This window comes from Chiloscyllium punctatum, chromosome 46, assembly GCF_047496795.1.
Source record: "Chiloscyllium punctatum isolate Juve2018m chromosome 46, sChiPun1.3, whole genome shotgun sequence".
NCBI lineage: Eukaryota > Metazoa > Chordata > Chondrichthyes > Orectolobiformes > Hemiscylliidae > Chiloscyllium > Chiloscyllium punctatum.
This window is the reverse complement of record NC_092784.1, coordinates 41,888,792-41,907,562: the sequence shown is the minus strand read 5'-3', so window position 1 is coordinate 41,907,562 and position 18,771 is coordinate 41,888,792. Positions and strand designations below refer to the sequence as shown.

Genomic DNA, 18,771 nt, shown 5'->3' with positions numbered 1-18,771 from the left:
ATTCAGATTCAATGTGCCAATATATCCATGCCCTATTTTCCTGTGGTATAAATTGTTGTGATTGTTTGTAATCTCGAAGTGAAGGAGCCATTGGGAAGTAGTGACCATAATACAATAAGCTTCAATCTGCAATTTGAGAGGGAGAGGGTACAATCGGAAGTGACAATATTTCTGTTGAATAAAGGGAACTATGGAGCTATGAGGGAGGAGCTGGCCAAACTTCAATGATGCAATACCTTAGCGGGGATGACAGTGGAGGAACAATGGCAGATATTTCTGTGTATAATGCAGAAGATGTAGGATCAGTTCATTCCAAAAAGGAAGAAAGATCCTAGGAGGAGGCATGGGTGGCCGTGGCTGACGAGGGAAGTTAAGAAACATATAAAGTTAAAAGAGAAAAAGTATAACATAGCAAAGATAAGTGGGAAAACGGCGGACTGGGAAACCTTTAAAGAACAACAGAGGATTACTAAGAAGGAAATACGCAGACAAAAAATGAGATGTGAAGATAAACTGGCCAAAAATATAAAGGAGGATAGTAAAAGCTTTTTTAGGTATGTGAAAGGCAAAAAAGTGGTTAAGACTAAAATTGGGCCCTTGAAGACAGAAACAGGGGAATATATTACAGGGAACAAAGAAACGGCAGAAGAATTGAATTGGTACTTCAGATCTGTGTTCACTGGGGAAGACACAAGCAATCTCCCTGAGGTAACAGTGGCTGAAGGACCTGAACTTAAGGGAATTTATATTTGCCAGGAATTGGTGTTGGATAGACTGTTAGGTCTGAAGGTTGATAAGTCCCCGGGGCCTGATGGTCTACATCATAGGGTACTGAAGGAGGTGGCTCGAGAAATCGTGGATGCGTTGGTGATTATTTTCCAGAGTTCGATAGATTTGGGATCAGTTCCTGTGGATTGGAGGGTGGCTAATGTTGTACCACTTTCTAAGAAAGGTGGGAGAGAGAAAGCAGAAAATTATAGACCAGTTAGTCTGACCTCAGTGGTGGGAAAGATGCTGGAGTCTATTATAAAGGATGAAATTACGACACATCTGGATAGTAGTAACAGGATAGGTCAGAGTCAGCATGGATTTATGAAGGGGAAATCATGCTTGACTAATCTTCTGGAAACTTTTTTGAGGATGTAACTCTGAAGGTGGACAAGGGAGATCCAGTAGATGTAGTGTACCTGGACTTTCAGAAAGCTTTTGATAAAGTCCCATATAGGAGGTTAGTGAGCAAAATTAGGGCGCATGGTATTGGGGGCAAAGTACTAACTTGGATTGAAAGTTGGTTGGCTGACAGGAAACAAAGAGTAGTGATAAACGGCTCCATTTTGGAATGGCAGGCAGTGACCACTGGGGTACCGCAGGGATAAGTGCTGGGACCGCAGCTTTTTACAATATATATTAATGATATAGAAGATGGTATTAGTAATAACATTAGCAAATTTGCTGATGATACAAAGCTGGGTGGCAGGGTGAAATGTGAGGAGGATGTTAGGAGATGACAGGGTGACCTGGACAGGTTAGGTGAGTGGTCAGATGTATAGCAGAGGCAGTTTAATGTGGATAAATGTATGGTTATCCACTTTGGTGGCAAGGACAGGAAGGCAGATTGCTACCTAAATGAAATCAAGTTAGGTAAAGGGGCAGTACAAAGAGATCTGGGTGTTCTTGTACACCAGTCAATGAAGGTAAGCATGCAGGTACAGCAGGTAGTGAAGAAGGCTAATAGCACGCTGGCCTTCATAACAAGAGGGATTGAGTATAGAAGCAAAGAGGTTCTTCTGCAGCTGTACAGGGCCCTGGTGAGACCACAGTTCTGGTCTCCAAATTTGAGGAAAGACATTCTGGCTATTGAGGGAGTGCAGCCTAGGTTCACGAGGTCAATTCCAGGAATGGCAGGACTACCTTACGCTGAAAGACTGGAGCGACTGGGCTGGTATACCCTTGAGTTTAGAAGACTGAGAGGGGATCTGATTGAGACATATAAGATTATTAAAGGATTTGACACTCTGGAGGCAGGAAACATGTTTCTGCTGATGGCTGAGTGCCAAACCAGAGGACACAGCTTAAAAATACTGGGTAGACCATTTAGGACAGAGATGAGGAGAAACTTCTTCACCCAGAGAATGGTGGCTGTGTGGAATGCTCTGCCCCAGAGGGCAGTGAAGACCCAGCCTGTGGATTCATTTAAGAAAGAGTTGGATAGAGCTCTCAAGGATAGTGGACTCAAGGGTTATGGAGATAAGGCAGGAACAGGATACTGATTAAGGATGATTAGTCATGATCATAGTGAATAGTGGTGCAGGCTCGAAGGGCAGAATGGCCTACTCCTGCACTTATTGTCTATTGTCTATTGTCATTAAGTCATTCTAGCATTAGGCCTCACAAGTGCAAAATGAAAAGCTTCAGGATCATCTCCATGTTTTCAGCAACAATAGATATTCTCTAATAGATTTATCTGGTGCTGTTTGAGCAATACAGCTGAAGATAAGTTCGTCACAGAAAGAAAAAAGATGGCAAGAAAGTGCCCCAGTTCTATGTGATCTAACATCATCATGACATGTCTCCTTACACACACACTCGGGAGCTGTTCTTAGAGTAAAGATGTCATTAACCCTTTATGCGACATCCACTTCCTCTGAATAAAAGGTAAAGTCACCATCGTCCTAAAGGAGCTGAAAATGTGTTGCTGGAAAAGCGTAGCAGGTCAGGCAGCATCCAAGGAGCAGGAGAATCGACGTTTCGGGCATGAGCCCTTCTTCAGGAATGAGGAAAGTGTGCCAAGAAGGCTAAGATAAAAGGTAGGGAGGAAGGACTTGAGGGAGGGGTGTTGGAAATGCGATAGGTAGAAGGAGGTCAAGGTGTGGGTGATAGGCTGGAGTGGGAGTGGGGGCGGAGAGGTCAGGAAGAAGATTGCAGGTTAGGAAGGCGGTGCTGAGTTCGAGGGATTTGACTGAGACAAGGTGGGGAGAGGGGATATGAGGAAACTGGAGAAATCTGAGTTCATCCCTTGTGGTTGGAGGGTTCTTAGGCGGAAGATGAGGCGCTCTTCCTCCAACCTCCCTCTTCCTCACACTTTCCTCATTCCTGAAGAAGGGCTTATGCCCGAAACATTGATTCTCCTGCTCCTTGGATGCTGCCTGACCTGCTGCGCTTTTCCAGCAACACATTTTCAGCTCTGATCTCCAGCATCTGCAGTCCTCACTTTCTCCTCATAGTCCTAAAGGACCATAAGGCTGCTCTCTGATTAGAGATGACTGCTGGTGGTTTAACTGGTGGCTCAGTGGTTAGCACTGCTGCCTCATAGCACTAGAGACCCGGGTTTGATTCCACCCTCAGGTGACTGTCTGTGTGGAGTTTGCACATTCTCCCTGTGTCTCTGTGGGTTTCCTCCGGGTGTTGCACTTTCTTTCCACAGTCCAAAGACCTACAGGTTAGGTGAATTGGTCATGCTAAATTGCCCATAGTGTTCATTGATGTGTAGGTTAGGTGCATTAGTCAGGGGTTAATGTAGGGGAATGGGTTTGGGTGGATTATTCTTTGGAGGGTCGGTGTGGACTTGTTGAGCTGAATAGCCTTTTTCCACTCTGTCAGGATTCTTCTCTTCTAACCATAGTCCTGAATGACCATAGGGCTGCTCTCTGATTCGAGATGACTTCATCAAGGGATGAGGTTGAGAAGGCAGTAACTTCAGCCAGTACGGATGTTTAACCTGTGCTGTTGGCATTGCTCTGCATTGCAAACCAGCCATCCATTCAACTGAACTATCTGAGGAATGCAATTTTAAATAACTGAAAATTACTTCTGAGGCCTATACAGAGCCATTTCCGAGTTAGGTATAGAATCATAGAGATGTACAGCATGAGAACAGGCCCTTCAGTCTAACTTGCCCATGTCAGCCAGATATCCTAAATTAGTCGAGTCCCATTTGCCAATATTTGGCCCATATCTCTCTGAATCTTTCCTATTCATATACTCATCCAGATGTCTTTTAAATGTTGACATTATACCTGTCTCCACAACTTCCTCTGGCAGTTCATTCCATACATGCTCTATTGATGTGCATTCACTAGTTCCTTATATAAAGAATACTCAATGAATGGCAGGACACTAGGAAGCTCAGAGGAACATAGAACTCTTGTCTACAGATCCCGGAAAGTGGCAGGACAGGTTAATCAGGTGGTTAAGAAAGCATAGTAATATTTGCCTTTATAAGTTAAGTCATAGGTTATGAGAATAGGCCAATTATGTTGGAACTATACAGAACTTTGGTTAGGCCACAACTCGGTACAGAATGCAGTTCTGGTCACTGCATTATAGGAAGGACGTGATTGCACTGCAGGGGGATCAGGGGAAATTCACCAGGATTTTGTGTGGGATGGAGCATTCCAGTTATGAAGAGAGTCTGGACAAGTTTGGGTTGTTTTCTTTAGAAGAGAGAAGGTTGAGGGGTAACCTGATTGAGGTGTATAAGATTATGAGAGGCATGAACAGAGTGGATAGGAAGCAGCCGAGTTGAAGAGGCAATAATTACGGGGCAAAGTTTTGAAGTGAAAGACAGAAGGTTTAGAAGGGACATAAGGAAAAATGTATTCAGCCATAGGGTGGTGGGGGTCTGCAATGTGCTGCCTGGACAGGTAGTTAAAGCAGGAAATCTCGTAACATTTAAAATGTACTTGAATGAGCACATGAAGTGTCATAACATTCAAAGTTATGGGCCAAGTGTTGAAAAGTAGGACCAGTGTAGATAGTAGTGTATCTTTAGCAGTACAGGTTGAATGGACCAAAGGGCCTCTTCTGTACTGTATGATCTACAATTCTGTGAAATGATATCTGCAAGTTTTTAAAAGTTGCTGTCTTTATATTATTTAATATTATATAAAATATGGCCATCTGTGCACTGAAACAAATCAATTTAATTTTAAACACTTAACTGAAGAAACCACAGTTGCTGATTAATTCAGATCTGGGGATGTGGCCAGGACTGTGGACGGGACTACAGAGGGCAACAATGGTTCTGAGGTGCCAATTTTTTTAACTAGTACAGAAGATGGAAAAGAAATGTGTTGGAAATAGCCATACATTTGAAAGTCCTCAATTCTTTGCTCTAGTTTAAGCCTTTTTGAGTTTCCTGAACTTGAAAGGACAATGGAACCCACAATTCTTTCTTCTTTCATTGGACGTGGGTGTCACTAGCCATATCAGCATTTGTAGCTTGACCCTATCCTGAAGGAAAAAACAATAAAACTAACAAAATAGACTGAGTCATCCAATTCATCTCATTCTTCTAAATGGAGGGCCAGTACATTCATTTGTAAGTGTTCCTGGTTTTCCCTCTGGGTAGGGCACTTGAACTGATTGGCCTTTTAGGGGCAGTTAAGAGTCAACCACTTTGCCGGGGAGTCACATGTAGGCCATACCAAGTAAGGTTGGCACATTTCCTGCCCTAAAGGGCTAGATGAGCTTTTACAAATGGTAGTTTTATCATCTTATTCAGATTTTCATTAATTGATTTTAAATTCAGTTGTATTGGATATAAGCCCACAATCCTCCAGAGTGTGAAGCTGGGTGTTAGGATTATTAGTGCAGTGACATTATCAGCATATCACTGTTTTCCGATATTTAACAAGTCAAGGTCAAATGCCACTGTATTATTAGAGAGAGAGGGAGGACTGGTGGTGATTTAACATAAGGGATTCAACCACATCTCAGGTGGAGGGGAAGTTGAGAAAGATGGTGATGGTAGCCTCAACCAATGCATGAATTGAGCCCACACTGTTGCCGTCACTCTGGATCCCAAACCAGTTATCCAGCCAACTAAGCTAACCCATCTGCTGTTCGACAAGTACTCTCTAATGGTATTCCTGATGGTATTTCTGCGGTCTCCAGAAACAGATATTTGCCATTTCCAGAAGTTTAACTGGTTGAAGTAGTCACATCTGTCACATTGGGACACCTCTGTGTATTAGTCTTTCGGTGAAGAAATCTGGGGATTTCGGTGAAGATTGTGAGAAATGTTTGCTGTATTATGAGAGACTTGTGTGGGATTAGAGTTTTGTTTTTGCATGTTGCGGCATTTATCAGGTTTGGGATGATGTTGTAAGGCAGTGCTGAGAGTGCTGCACTGTCAGAGGTTGTGTTTTCCACATGCAAAATAAAGTGCATTTACTCTCTCAGGTGAAGACAAAGAATCCAGTTGCAAGACATGAAAAATAGCAGGCGAGTTCTCCCCAAAGTCCTGACCACTACTTCTCCCTCAACTAATATTGCTAAAATAGTTAATGATACTAATTTTGCTAAAACAGTTAATAATACTAATATTGCTGAAGCGGTTTATCTGGTCTTTATCACTTTGCAGTCTGTGGGAGCTTGCTGTGCACTAATTAGCCAGTGAATTTCCTACGTTACAACAGTGATTACATTTCAAAATGCTTCATTGGGTGCAAAGCACTTTCGGATGCCCTGTCTCATTCTCCGGCCCTATCTCTATACCTGTCTAAATTCATCACATTCAAAAATCTATTCATCTGTATTTTGAAACATCATATGGAATCCACCTCCACCACTCTCCCAGGCAGCACATTCTAAATCCTAAAAACTCTCTGAGAAAAGAAGTTTCTCCTCATCTCACTCCTAGCTCCTTTGCTGACAATCTTGAAATTGTGACCCTCTAGTTGCTGACATACTAACTAGTGGAAACAAAATATACTTCTTTACCCTGTCAAAATTATTCATAATTTTGAACACTAAAATGAGGTCACCTCTTAATCTTCTCTGCTGAGGAGAATAGGCCCAATTGCTCTGATCTTTCCTTATATCTAAAATTTTTCATTCCTTGTATAATCCTTGTAAACCTCTTTTGAACTCTCTCCAGGCCTTTAACATCCTTCGTTAAATAAGGTGTCTAGAATTAAATGCAGAACTAAACTCCAAATATGGTCTGATTAATGACTTAAAAAGGGGAAGCATCACTTCCTTGCTTTTATACTCTACGCCTCTATTTATAAATCCAAGAATCCTATAAGCCTTCAAACAGCTGTTTCAACTTGCCTGGCCACCTTTAGAGAAATGCACTTGAATCCCGACATCCTGCTGCTCCTCAAAGTTGTATTGTCTCTTGTGTTTCTTTTGCAAAAGTGCATTTCCTGACATTTCTCTACATTGAAATTCATCATCTAAGTGTCTGCCCATTTGGTCAGCTTGTCAATATCCCCCTGAAGTCGCTCAGCATCATCCTCACAATTCTCTCTATTCTTCCTGCAAATTTAGAGATTTTGCCCTCATCTCCAAATTGTTTATATGAATCAGAAAAAGCAAGGGTCCCAACACTGACCCCTGGAGAACACCTTTTTCAATCTGAGAAATGCTCATCTATACCTCCTCTCTGTGTCTTATTTTTTGGCCAACTTTTAATCCATGCTGCCAAGGACCCATCAATCCCAAACATTTCTAATTTGCTACAAAACCTACCATATGGCACCATATCAAATCCTTTCTGAAATACCAAATCTATAACATTCACAGCACTAACACCACTGCCGTCAAAGAACTCAATTAAATTTGTCAGAAATGACCTGCCATTGACTGTCTAGTATTAATTTATTTTTCTCAGAGTGGATATTTACCTTATCTCATATTATGGCCTCTATCAGTTTGCCACTATTGATGTCAAACTGACAGGTCTGTAGTTTTCTGGGTTATCCTTTATCTCTTTCTTGTGAAAGGTGCTATGTAAATGCAAGCTCTTTCTTCTGCTCTTTGCACCTGGGGAATTTCATTAAATCTTTTCACTATGTCTGGATCTGATTTCTTGGCCGTGGTTAGTGTAGAAACTAATTGTCAAGTGTTTTGTTTCTTTTTAGCACAAGTCACAGTGGCTTCCACAAGCAATACAGCTGCTGCAAAACCAACCATGGTAACCACAACAACCACCACCAGGAAAGCCCCACTCACTACCATCGCTGTGGGTGCAATTAACCAGCTGGTACCGGATCAGAGGCCCATCACTCCAAATGTACCCAGTACCAGGCGGACACCCCTATCCAACCAACAGCCATCACCACAGCGATACTGTGAGTCAACAGAGTCCAGAGGCATCAAGTGGCCATCGACACAGCAAGGTGTACTCGTGGAGAGACCATGTCCCAAAGGGACTAAGGGTATGAGGCTGGCATTAGTAAACTGTGGGAGAAAGGTAACTTGCCAGTGCCTATCGCTGCTGATGGGCACAACTGATTGATCCTCAATCTATCAACACACAAAGGATTTGCATCCCAGCAGTGCCTGGCACTAGTTCCCCCTTTCCCAGCACTACCTGGCACCAGTTTTCCCATTCTCAGCACTGCCTGGCACCAGTTTCCCCAATCCTGGCACCAGTTCCCACATTCCCAGCACTACCTGGGCAGGTCCCACCATTCCAAGCACTAGCTGGCACCAGTTCCCCATTCCCAGCAATGCCTGGCACTAGTACCCAATTCTCAGCAATGCCTGGCACCAGTTCCCACATTCCGAGCACTGCTTGGCACCAGTTTCCCATTTGTAACAATGTCTGGCACCAATTCCCACATTCCCAGCACTACCTGGGTAGAATCCAACCATTCCCAGCATTGCCTGGCACCAGTTCCCACATTCCCAGCACTGCTTGGCACCAGTTTCTCCATTCCCAGCACAGCCTGGGCAGAGTTCCACCATTCCCAGTACTGCCAGGATAGAGATTCCCCAATCTCAGCACTGCCAAGATAAGAGCCCCATTTCCAGCACTTTTTGAATACAGAACCCCATTCCCAGCGCTGACAGAATAGAGATCCCTCAATCCCACCACTGCCTGGATAAAGAACTCCTTTTCCATCACTGTATGGATAGAGATCCCCATTCCCAGCACTGTCAGGATAGGGAATGCCATTCCCAGCACAGCTTGGATAGCGATCCCCATTTCCAGCACTGACTGACACTTAGCCCTCTGTTTCCAGTCCATGGGGCAAACAGCCAATAAACCATCTAATGGTACAATTCCTCCTCTACCTGACACAAGGTGCACTACAGTAACCTGCAAAACCTACTTCAGCAGCACTTCCCAACCTCCGATCCCTGACCTCTCCATCTGGAAGAGCATGGTTAGACAATATGAGGGGCAACAGCAGAAAACACTGCAGTTAGAATGCAGAACCCTAGCATTTCATATGTATTGTAACGCCTAAGATAATGAAGTGGCAGTTTGTTCACTCTTCAAGTCTTTACTGCTACTATTTTGGCCACAGAAACAAATACATTTGCAGAGATAACTGCATGCAGTTGTACTAACTGTCTGTCTTTCTCTGTCTCTGTCTCTCTTTCTCTCTCTCACACACACACACTCACTCTTAATTTCTCTCTCAAACTCTCCTTTTTCTCATTCTCTTTCTCACTATCTCTCTCTCTGTGTCTTGCTCTCAGTCACTGTCTCAGTCTCTCTCACTCTGACCTTTTTTCTCTCTTGCTGTCTTTCACTCTCTCTCTTTCACTCACTCACTCATTCCCTCTTCTTTCACTCATTCGCTCTCTTTTTATCTCTCGCTCATTCACTCGCTTTTCTCTCACCGTCACACTCATTCAATTTAGCTCTCTTCCTTACTCTGTCTGTCTCACTCTTTTTCTTTCTCACTCAGTCACTCTCTCTTGCTCTCCCTCTCTCACTCACTTTCTCCCTTTCATTCTCACTCACTCACTGACTCTTATTTCTCTCTCTCTCTCATTCTTACTTTCTCTCTCATGTTTTCTCTCTCTCTGTTTTACAGGTATCGCCTCCTACCTCTGTCTCCTTTCACTTGGACTTTGGAGCCCAAGAGGCCCTGATTTGAGTAACTGCACCTCGCCCTGGGTAAACCAAGTGGCACAAAAGGTACTCATGAAAGATGGAGACCTGAGGGTCAATGCTAGGGATACTCAGGAGGTCTGGCAACGTCAGTGGAGAAACAGAGTTAATATTTCAAGCCTCATCAACTCTGTGTTTTTAATGTCCAATTTATAGCATTGTCACTAATTGTCTTTTGATCACTGAGTTACTGGGGGGGAAAGGGGGGATGTCTGAAAGGAAATCAGGAAGGTAAATGGAATGTTGGCCTCAGTCTCGAAGCTGGAATACAAAGGGCTGGAGATTAGCTAACAGCTCTGCTTATATCCCATCAACACTGTTCCCTTCCATTTCGTATCACAATTCAAGAAGAGAATATTGACCTTAAAGGACAGTGCAAATTCATCCCAATAACACTGGTGCAATAAGGTTTGAATTATAAAGTCATGCTGCATACAGTCTGTTAGTGTTTCCTTCAGATTAGAAGATAGAGAAGACATTTTGATTTATCATCACAGTGCCCTACCAGAGGCTGTCTAACCTGGTTAATGTTTATTTCAAAAAAGACTGGAAGATGGAGGAGTAATCGAATTGAACTGCTCACCCTGATTAGAGGACTTGGCATGATAGGACAGAGAGAAAATGTTTTCTGTCTTGGAGAACTGAGAACAAAAAGACACAATCCAGATCTCTTCGGGTACGATGTCAGGATTCCACTGGCACTTCATTTTTTGGATTCATCCACATGAGATGTGGGTATCACTGGCTGGGCCAGCATTTATTGCCCTATCTTAATTGCCCTGAGGAAGGTGCTGGTAAGCTTCCTTCTTGAACTGCTGCAGGCCCTGTCCTTGTTGTAGGGACTCCTGCAGTGCTGTTAAGGAGGGAATTCTGGGATTTTAACACAGTGGCACTGAAGGAATGGCAACTTGTGGCAGAATCTTCAACTATTTTACACAGAGATTGCTTTGTGTGTGAAATGAACTGCCAAAGTGATGGATGCAAGTTCAGTTACATCGTTTAAGACATTTGAATAAGCACATGAATAGTAAGGGTTTGGAGGGAAATGGGCCAAGCGCAGGCAGATGAGACTAGTTTACTTTGGGAACATGGTCAACGTGGACGATTGGACTGAGTAGTCCATTTCCATGCTGTTTGACTCTATGACTTTGTGATTCCTGGAGGCAGTGCATGTGGAGGTGGGAAGAGGATTTAATTGGGTGGGGAGGGGTCATCTACCAAAGCCCTGCCACTGTCCCATCTCTACACGTGGCCAGTGCTGATCTCTCCTTGGCACAGCACGGCTTGAGGTCCTGGATTGGTGGGAGAGTGCAAGAACAGGGTGCACAAATGTGGGGAGCTGGACCAGGTAGAGGAATCACTGAGTCTCTGATTCACATCTATTGGCTATGAATTGGGCACAGATACAGCAAAAACTCATTGGCAACTTTCTTGGGCAGATACTTCAATCACTAGAGAAAGAAAATACAGTAAATCTGGAAAATGAGACAAACTGTTGGTACACCTCAGTTAGTGCTGCTGTCTCACAGCACCAGAGACCCACATTCAATTCCGCCCTCGACGACTATCTGTGTGGAGCTTGCACATTTTCCCCGTGTCTATGTGGGTTTCCTCCCACAGTCCAGCGATGTGCAGGTTAGATGGATTGGTCATGCTAAATTGTCCTGTAGTATCCCAGTGATGTGTAGGTGAGGTGGGATAGCCATGGTGGCTCAGTAGTTAGCACTGCTGCCTGACAGCACCAGGGACCTGGGTTTGATTCCCACCTCGGGTGACTGTCTGTATGGAATTTGCACATTCTCCCTGTGTCTGCATGGGTTTCCTCCGAGTGCTCCAGTTTCCTCCCACAATCCAAAGATGGGCAGGTTAGGTGAATTGGCCATGCTAAATTGCCCATAATGTTCAGGGATGTGTAGGTGAGGAGTACGAGTCAGGAGTAAGTGTTGAGGAATGGGTCTGGGTGGGTTACTCCTCAGAGAGTTGGTGTCGACTTGTTGGGTCAAATGGCCTGTTTCCACACTTAAGGGATTCTATGGTTAAAAGCTCCTTATGGGAATGAAAGAGGGGGGTCTGGATGTGATTTCCCCTTTTGAGGATCGGTGCAGACTTGATGGGCTTTTCTCTGCACTGTAGAGATTCTATGATTCTAACTGGTCCAACTCACCTCATGTACCTGAGAAATGATTGTCCAGTCCACCCAGCACAATGAGCCAGTATTTTCTTTCTTCTGGGATCTTCCAGCACTGATTGTGCATAATTTGGACCTTGCTTTGACAGATTAAGAGTGGAGAGAATGCAGCTAACATTGCGAATGAGCTGTCCCGGCACACTAGAGGCCCAATTTATGCTGGCGATGTCAGCTCCTCTGTCAAACTGATGGAGCAACTACTGGATATTCTTGACGCCCAGCTGCAGGCTCTGAGACCCAGCGACAAGGAATCAGCAGGACGCAGTTACAACAAGGTTTGGGCTATTTTCCTTCATGGTGACTGCTGTCATTATAGGGTACAGTCAGCATTCACAAGACCTGCAGTTCAGAGGAGTGGGGGGCTGCAGAGAGGAGAGATAAAGAATGCAGAGCATGGAGACTACACAGAGAAGAGTGCAGCAGTGAATGCAGAGTGGGGAGTAAAAGAGAGAGAATACACAGCAAAGAAAGAGAATGCAGAGTGGAAAACAAGAGAGAAGAAGAATATATGGCAGAGAAAGAATCGAGTGGAGCATGGAGAACAGAAAGAAAGAGCGAATGCAGAGCTGAAAGGGCATTAATCCAGAGCTGACAGAACAAATGCAAAGTGGGGAGAAGAAGAGAAAGAGGGAGAGAATGAAAGAGAGACGAAGGCAATACAGTGAAGTGAAAAAACATAGATCAAAGAGAGTACAAGAAAATGCAGAGCTGAAAGGAAGTGAATGCAGAATAGACAGTGAGAATACGGAGAGTACAATCTGGAGTGAAAGAATGCAGAGTAAAGAGTTAATGCAAACTAGGAGTGGTGGGGGTTAGAAAGAGAGAAGAAAGAAAGAGAATGAACATTAAAGAGAATGGAGAGAAGGTAAAGCAGGGACAATATCATCAGACCAGAGAGAGAAAGAGAACATAGACTGGAGAGAGATAGAAATAGAATGCATGTCACAGAGAAAGAAAGAGGGAGAAAACAGACCAGACACTCCATCCAACGTTCCAAATGTCCACTCTCTGCCTCACCCCTCCTTCCCTATCCTAATCGTCCCCTTCCTATTCACTAAATAGATAAAGTGTTTAAAGCAACCAGAGAGAGAAGGGGAGGCCAGCAGCTGTAGCTGGATGAGGAATATATATTAATCTTGGAAACTGAGTTCACAGTAGCAGTTTTTAAGATGAACTATCACAATATGTGAGTGTTTCTTGCACAGCTTGTATAGTGGGAGGTGGGTGTCAGCTGAAAGAATGCCTTTTCAAACATGCTCCAGAAATAGCAGGAGCAAAGATTCTGTATTAATGCAGAGCATATAATGGAAGGATTTATTTGCACTGTGAAGTGGAATTGGAGAGAAAAGGTTGACAGTGTGGAGGAGGAAGAAAATGTGTAAAACAACACTTGGAGTTGAGTGTCAGTAGGCATGAGGTCATCACTTGAGACCACAGAGAATGTTTTTAATAGTGAAAATACAAGGAACAGAATTGAATTTGAGGGATTTTAAATCTTGGAGACTGATATGGAAAGTAGTTGGAAAAGCTTCTGGTATTTTGACCTTCATTGCAAGAGGACTACAATGCATAGAGGTTAGGAAGTTAGTCTACAAATGCTCAGGAGCTCAAGTTAGACCCGACCTAGACTACTACACCAGTTTCCATCACTGAAGAACTGATCAATTTCTGAGGAAGTGCATCCAGATTTATTACAATGATGCTGAAACTCAGAATAGGGTTATGGTTATATGAAGGTGGTCAGAGGTTGTGTACTCACTGGAATACAGAGGATTGCAAGGAGATCTAACCACATTTGGAGTAACTATAGTGACCCAGAAGGAAAATCCAGTACAACTTGCAAATGAGAGATGCTGGTTCGACCCTGAATATCTCAGAATTGAGGTTCAGTACTGCCAGGGCATTCATTTCCAAATATAACAGGGGATGATAATTATTCCCTCTCCTTGGTTAAGGAGCAGTGGGAAAAGTCCTAAACAAGTGGTAATAATCTTAAAATTAAGGCTAAGCTATTCATGAATGCATACAGGAAACATATTTTCACCCAAAGAAACCTGGGAACTCTTCTTTCCTGTAAGGCCAAGAATACAAGAGGACAATTGGAGCTCCTGGAGCTAAGGTTAATCAGTCTTCGTTCTTTGTTTGGCCAAGGTAAAAGAGTGAGGTGGGATGTTGGGATTTGGGTAAAGCTCAGCCATGGTCCTATGGGATGGTGCAGCAGGTTCAATTATGTTTGCCCTCACCCCAACACTGCACCTCATGGTACAGAGGGGCACAATGGTGTATCTGGGGCAAAAGAGAGTTCAAGACGTCAACAATTAAGAAGAGCAGAGAAAGTGGTTCACAGCAGTGGGATCTTCCTCTGCATGTGACAGTTTCAGAGAATGTGTGACAAATGTTGTGTTTTCCTCTCTCTCTCCCAACGGGCACAGATACAGAAACGGGAAAGGACCTGCAGAGCGTACATAGAGGTACGTGAGTGTTTGTGTGAATGTGTTGGGGTTGGATTCATGGATTTTGCACAGTTGCTGGATATTTATTTGTAACGTCTTCTGCCTCCTCAACACAGCCTCCTTCCTCTCCCTCTCTTTAGTTCCCCCCCACACCCTAAGAAGTCAAGTGGGAACACTCTATCTGAGGATCACCAGGTGGTGGCATAAAAACATATTGCAGCTTTTTCTTTATTCTTTCATGGGATGTAGGCCTCACTGGCAATTGTTACCCATCCCCAGATTCCCTCAGGAATGAGAGCAATTGCGCACCTTGTGGTTTAGGGACACCCACAGTGCCATTAGGAAGGAAGATGCAGGATTTTGACCCAGCAATATTGAAGAAATAATGAAATATTTCCAAGTCAGTATGGTGGTGTTCCTTTATATCTCCTGCTCCTGTCCTTTTGGATGGTAGTGGTCATGGGTTTGGGAGATGCTGTCAAAGGAGCCTGGATGAGTTGTTGCAGTGCATCTTGTAGACAGTACACACTGCTGCCACTGTGCGCTGCACTGGTCTAATCTAGCCTAGTATAGAGCAGAGATTGGGACTGTCTGGGCTGGGGTGTTCTGTATGGCGATAGACTGTGCTCTCCATCATATCCCAGAGATTGTTCACTTATTACTGAGACTCCAGAGCAATGCTGGAGAGGTTGGCAACTCAATCCCAAGGTCCATGATCTTGATACAAATGTGATTTGCTTGCAGGCTGTTGTACAAACTGTCGATAACCTACTGAGACCAGAGGCTCTGGAATCATGGAAAGATATGAACACCACGGAGCAGGTTCACACAGCAACCATGTTGTTGGATATCTTGGAGGAGGGGGCCTTCCTACTGGCAGACAACCTCAAAGTGCCAGCTCGAGTCAACACCACAACTCAGAATGTCGGTGAGTATTGATGGGGGTGTGCAGTATCCATGGTAACAACTAGTTAGTGACCTATTTGCAAGCCCTGGATTCCTGAAGGGGGTGGGGTTATTTTATGATTGTTAACACTTGTAGCTCTAATCTCTTGCTTCCCCCAGCCTCCACAACCCCCACCCAATGGGTGGGTTAGCTCAGTTGGCTGGACAGCTAGTTTGTAATACAGAGTGATGCTAACAGCATGGGTTCAATGAAGGTTCAACAGAAGGTTCAAATTTCCCAGCAGCTCAAGTTACCATGATGGATTATCCTTCTCAACCTCACCCCTTTTCAGAGGTGTGGGTAACCCTCAGTTTAAATCACCACCAGTGTTTCTTTCTAATGAGAGAGCAGATGTGCCCAACTTTCCAAAGTCATGCCTTGTAACTTGAACCCCTTTTTTGTCCTTATTAAATTCCTTGGCATTCTTAGTTTAATTCCACTGTCTTCCTCCTCTTTTCTCTGAACACTGTCTTCCTGTCATGTGTGCTGCCTCACTTTGTCACAGAGAGATCTGTTATCATCAGACAGAACATCTTTACTGCCACACGAGCCCTGTGTCCCTCTGTGTACTTCAGACGCAGCAGCCATCTGTGAATTGATTTACCTCCACTCACCACAGACTCTATTTGCACATCCTACCCTGCCTGGACTCCGATTAATCTAATGCCACCGTCTGTTGGTATAATTGAGATCTGAAGGCTGTTTTGGACTTGAATTATCCTCTGTGCATTTATAGAGGAAATAAGAAACCTAGTCCTCTTCCCAAAGAATAACCACACAATGTTTCTCTTTCCTCTCTCTGTCTATCTCACACTGTCTACCCATTTCTATGTTACTATTTTTCTGTTCTCTGTCCCCTTGCTTATTTGGTTCTTTTTATTGATCTGTCTCTTCATTTTGTCCTTTTTTCTGTTCCTGTCCTTTGTCCTCTTTGTTGGGATCTCTGGTGCTCTCTCTTCCACTGTTGCTCCCTTAATCTACATTGACCATTTCTCCTGTATGTTTCATTGTCTGTTTCAACTGATCATGTCTCTCATATACACTGTCTTGGTCTTTCATGCCCTCTTTTGTATTTCAAATTTTTCTTTCCTTCACCCATTCCTAACTTCTACTGTCTTTTCTTCTCACCTCTTCTCCTTTTCACACCCCTCTATTCCCATTCCCCTTTTTTCATTCTGCCTCTCCTTTCTCCTCTTACTCTCTCTTGCTCTTTCTACTCCGCTTTCCCCTGTACTCTTGTCCTCTCTCCTTTTCTTTCCATTCCTCACTCTTCATCTCCCTCTCCACCTCCCCTTCCCATTATCTCGCATGTCCCTTGCTCCACTTTCTCTCCTCTCCCTCTTTCTCCCCACCTCCTGCTCCTTTCCTCTCTTCTGATCTCACCCTCCAAACTTATGCTTCTCCTTTCACTCATTCAAACCTCACTCCCCCTTCTCCCTTCAATCCCCTCTCTATTTCTCTCTGTCTATGTTTCTCCTTCCAACAGTATTTGAAGTCTGTGTGCTCAACACTGAAGAGCAGGTGAAGGAGCTGACATTTCCAAATGGTTATCTGACAGAAAGCTTTATCCAGATCTCACCAAACACCATCAAACAGAACAGCCGCAATGGTAAGTGTGGATACAAGGTAGACTGTATACATCTGGAAATGAACCTTCAAGCTCAGCAAGCAAACCTACATCCAAAACCTCAACCTAAGCTACAAATCTTCTCAAAACTCGCAGTTTACTCCCACACTTCAGAAATGTGTTGGCTGAGTGGAGACCATTCAGGTTCACAAAATGTATTCTCCCTTTATTTCCCCAGCACCACCACCCCATTGCAACAATAATCTTCCCAAAACAAGACCTCTGTATGAAGGAGGGGCACCCATTGTATTTAGAAAAGTTGTTTGTACGGTGGTAATGGCAAGAGACATAAGTTAATGCTCTGGAGATCTGAAATAAAAACAGAAATTTCTGACAAAACTCAGCAGCACCTGTGAGGAGAAAGCAGAGTTAATATAGCATTCACAGTTGTTTGTTTTATTTTAATGCTCTGGGGGGAGATGGGTTCAAATCCCATCAAGGCATCTGGTGGAATTTAACTGTTTCTTTGAAATCTAGAATTGAAAACTAGTTTGGGAATCATGACAGCTATTGACAATTGTCATAAGAGCTCCCTTGGTTAACTCATGTACTTTAAGGAAATGGGTCAACCAATCTGACTTACGTGTGATTCCAGATAGCACATAATGTTGCTGACTCTTAACTACCCTCTGATATCCCTCTCGAACCACTCTATTCAGGACCATTAGAGATGGGTGCTAAATGTTTGCCTAGCCAGTGATGCCCACAAACCATAAAAGAATATAAAAATTATTATGGTTGATCTGTTAATCGAAGTGCGATTTCTCCTCCTTTGAAAGACCCTTCTGACCTTGACACTGTTATTCAATCATAAAAAAGGAGACTAAGAGAACCTTCTCTCTAATTTCCCCAACCCCACCCTCAGCACACTCTCAAATCCTTCTGGCTTGAGTATTTGTCTCTATCATTTGCCTGAAGATTCCCTCCATTTTTTTGTCTGTCTTCCGTATAGACAAAGACAATGATTGTACAGCTATGAACTGAGACCTACAAACACTGGTACTCTCACCACAGACTCTCACAGAGCAACAAGTGAAACATGAGGGCAAGCAACTGGAAGTCTCACTGGCTGGCAACGGGCAGTACCAGGTCCTGGCAACAGTTGGCCCCAGCAATCAAGTCTCTTGGCAATGGACAGCCCTGGATACTGACAATGTAATCATGGCTACAGTCAGTAATGAGAATGGCAATCTTTGGTCCCAGCTAGTGATCATCATGGCAATAAGCAGTCCTTGATCCTAGTAACAGGACATCCTGAATCCTGTAAATGGAAAGTCAAGAAAATTGGCAGTACCTGGTCCTAGCAACTCATGGTCATGGCAGCAGGGTAGCCCATGGTCCAAGTTTCAAGCAGCCATGGGTACTGGCACCAGTCGGTCATAAGACCAGGTTGTCCATGAGGGAGTTAACTTGAGAGCTAGACGGCTGAATGATACTGGGGGTAAAAGGGTTTACATTGCAGAAACTTGGCTCTGTTCCCTCAAGTACAGGCGATTGAGAAATGATCTAATGGTACATTTAAGTTATAAAGGCATTTGATAAATGAGATAGAGAATGACTTCCTGGGCAGGGTGGTATGTTCAGGGGTGTGGGGTTGGTGGTGATGGTAGGGTGGTAGGGGTTGAGTTCAGAACAAGAGAACATCAACTTGACATAAGCGCTGAAGTAATGACTGGAAGGAATTCTTCATACAAAGACTAG

At 43.8% G+C, this 18,771-nt stretch overlaps 1 protein-coding gene across 19 annotated transcripts in view; it reads left to right on the top strand.

Moving 5' to 3' along the window:
* The window catches only part of LOC140467980 (adhesion G protein-coupled receptor L1-like), a 621,988-nt gene that overhangs the window by 508,117 nt on the left and 95,100 nt on the right, over positions 1-18,771 (top strand). For 15 of the 19 annotated variants that reach the window (XM_072564084.1, XM_072564081.1, XM_072564080.1 and 12 more), the window contains 6 exons: positions 7,869-8,165; positions 9,780-9,883; positions 12,134-12,319; positions 14,477-14,515; positions 15,242-15,425; positions 16,930-17,052. In XM_072564084.1, the coding sequence (XP_072420185.1) occupies positions 7,869-8,165; positions 9,780-9,883; positions 12,134-12,319; positions 14,477-14,515; positions 15,242-15,425; positions 16,930-17,052 (933 nt within the window). The remainder of the gene's footprint in view (positions 1-7,868; positions 8,166-9,779; positions 9,884-12,133; positions 12,320-14,476; positions 14,516-15,241; positions 15,426-16,929; positions 17,053-18,771) is intronic. The other 4 variants (XM_072564089.1, XM_072564096.1, XM_072564094.1 and 1 more) reach the window with 1 other exon arrangement.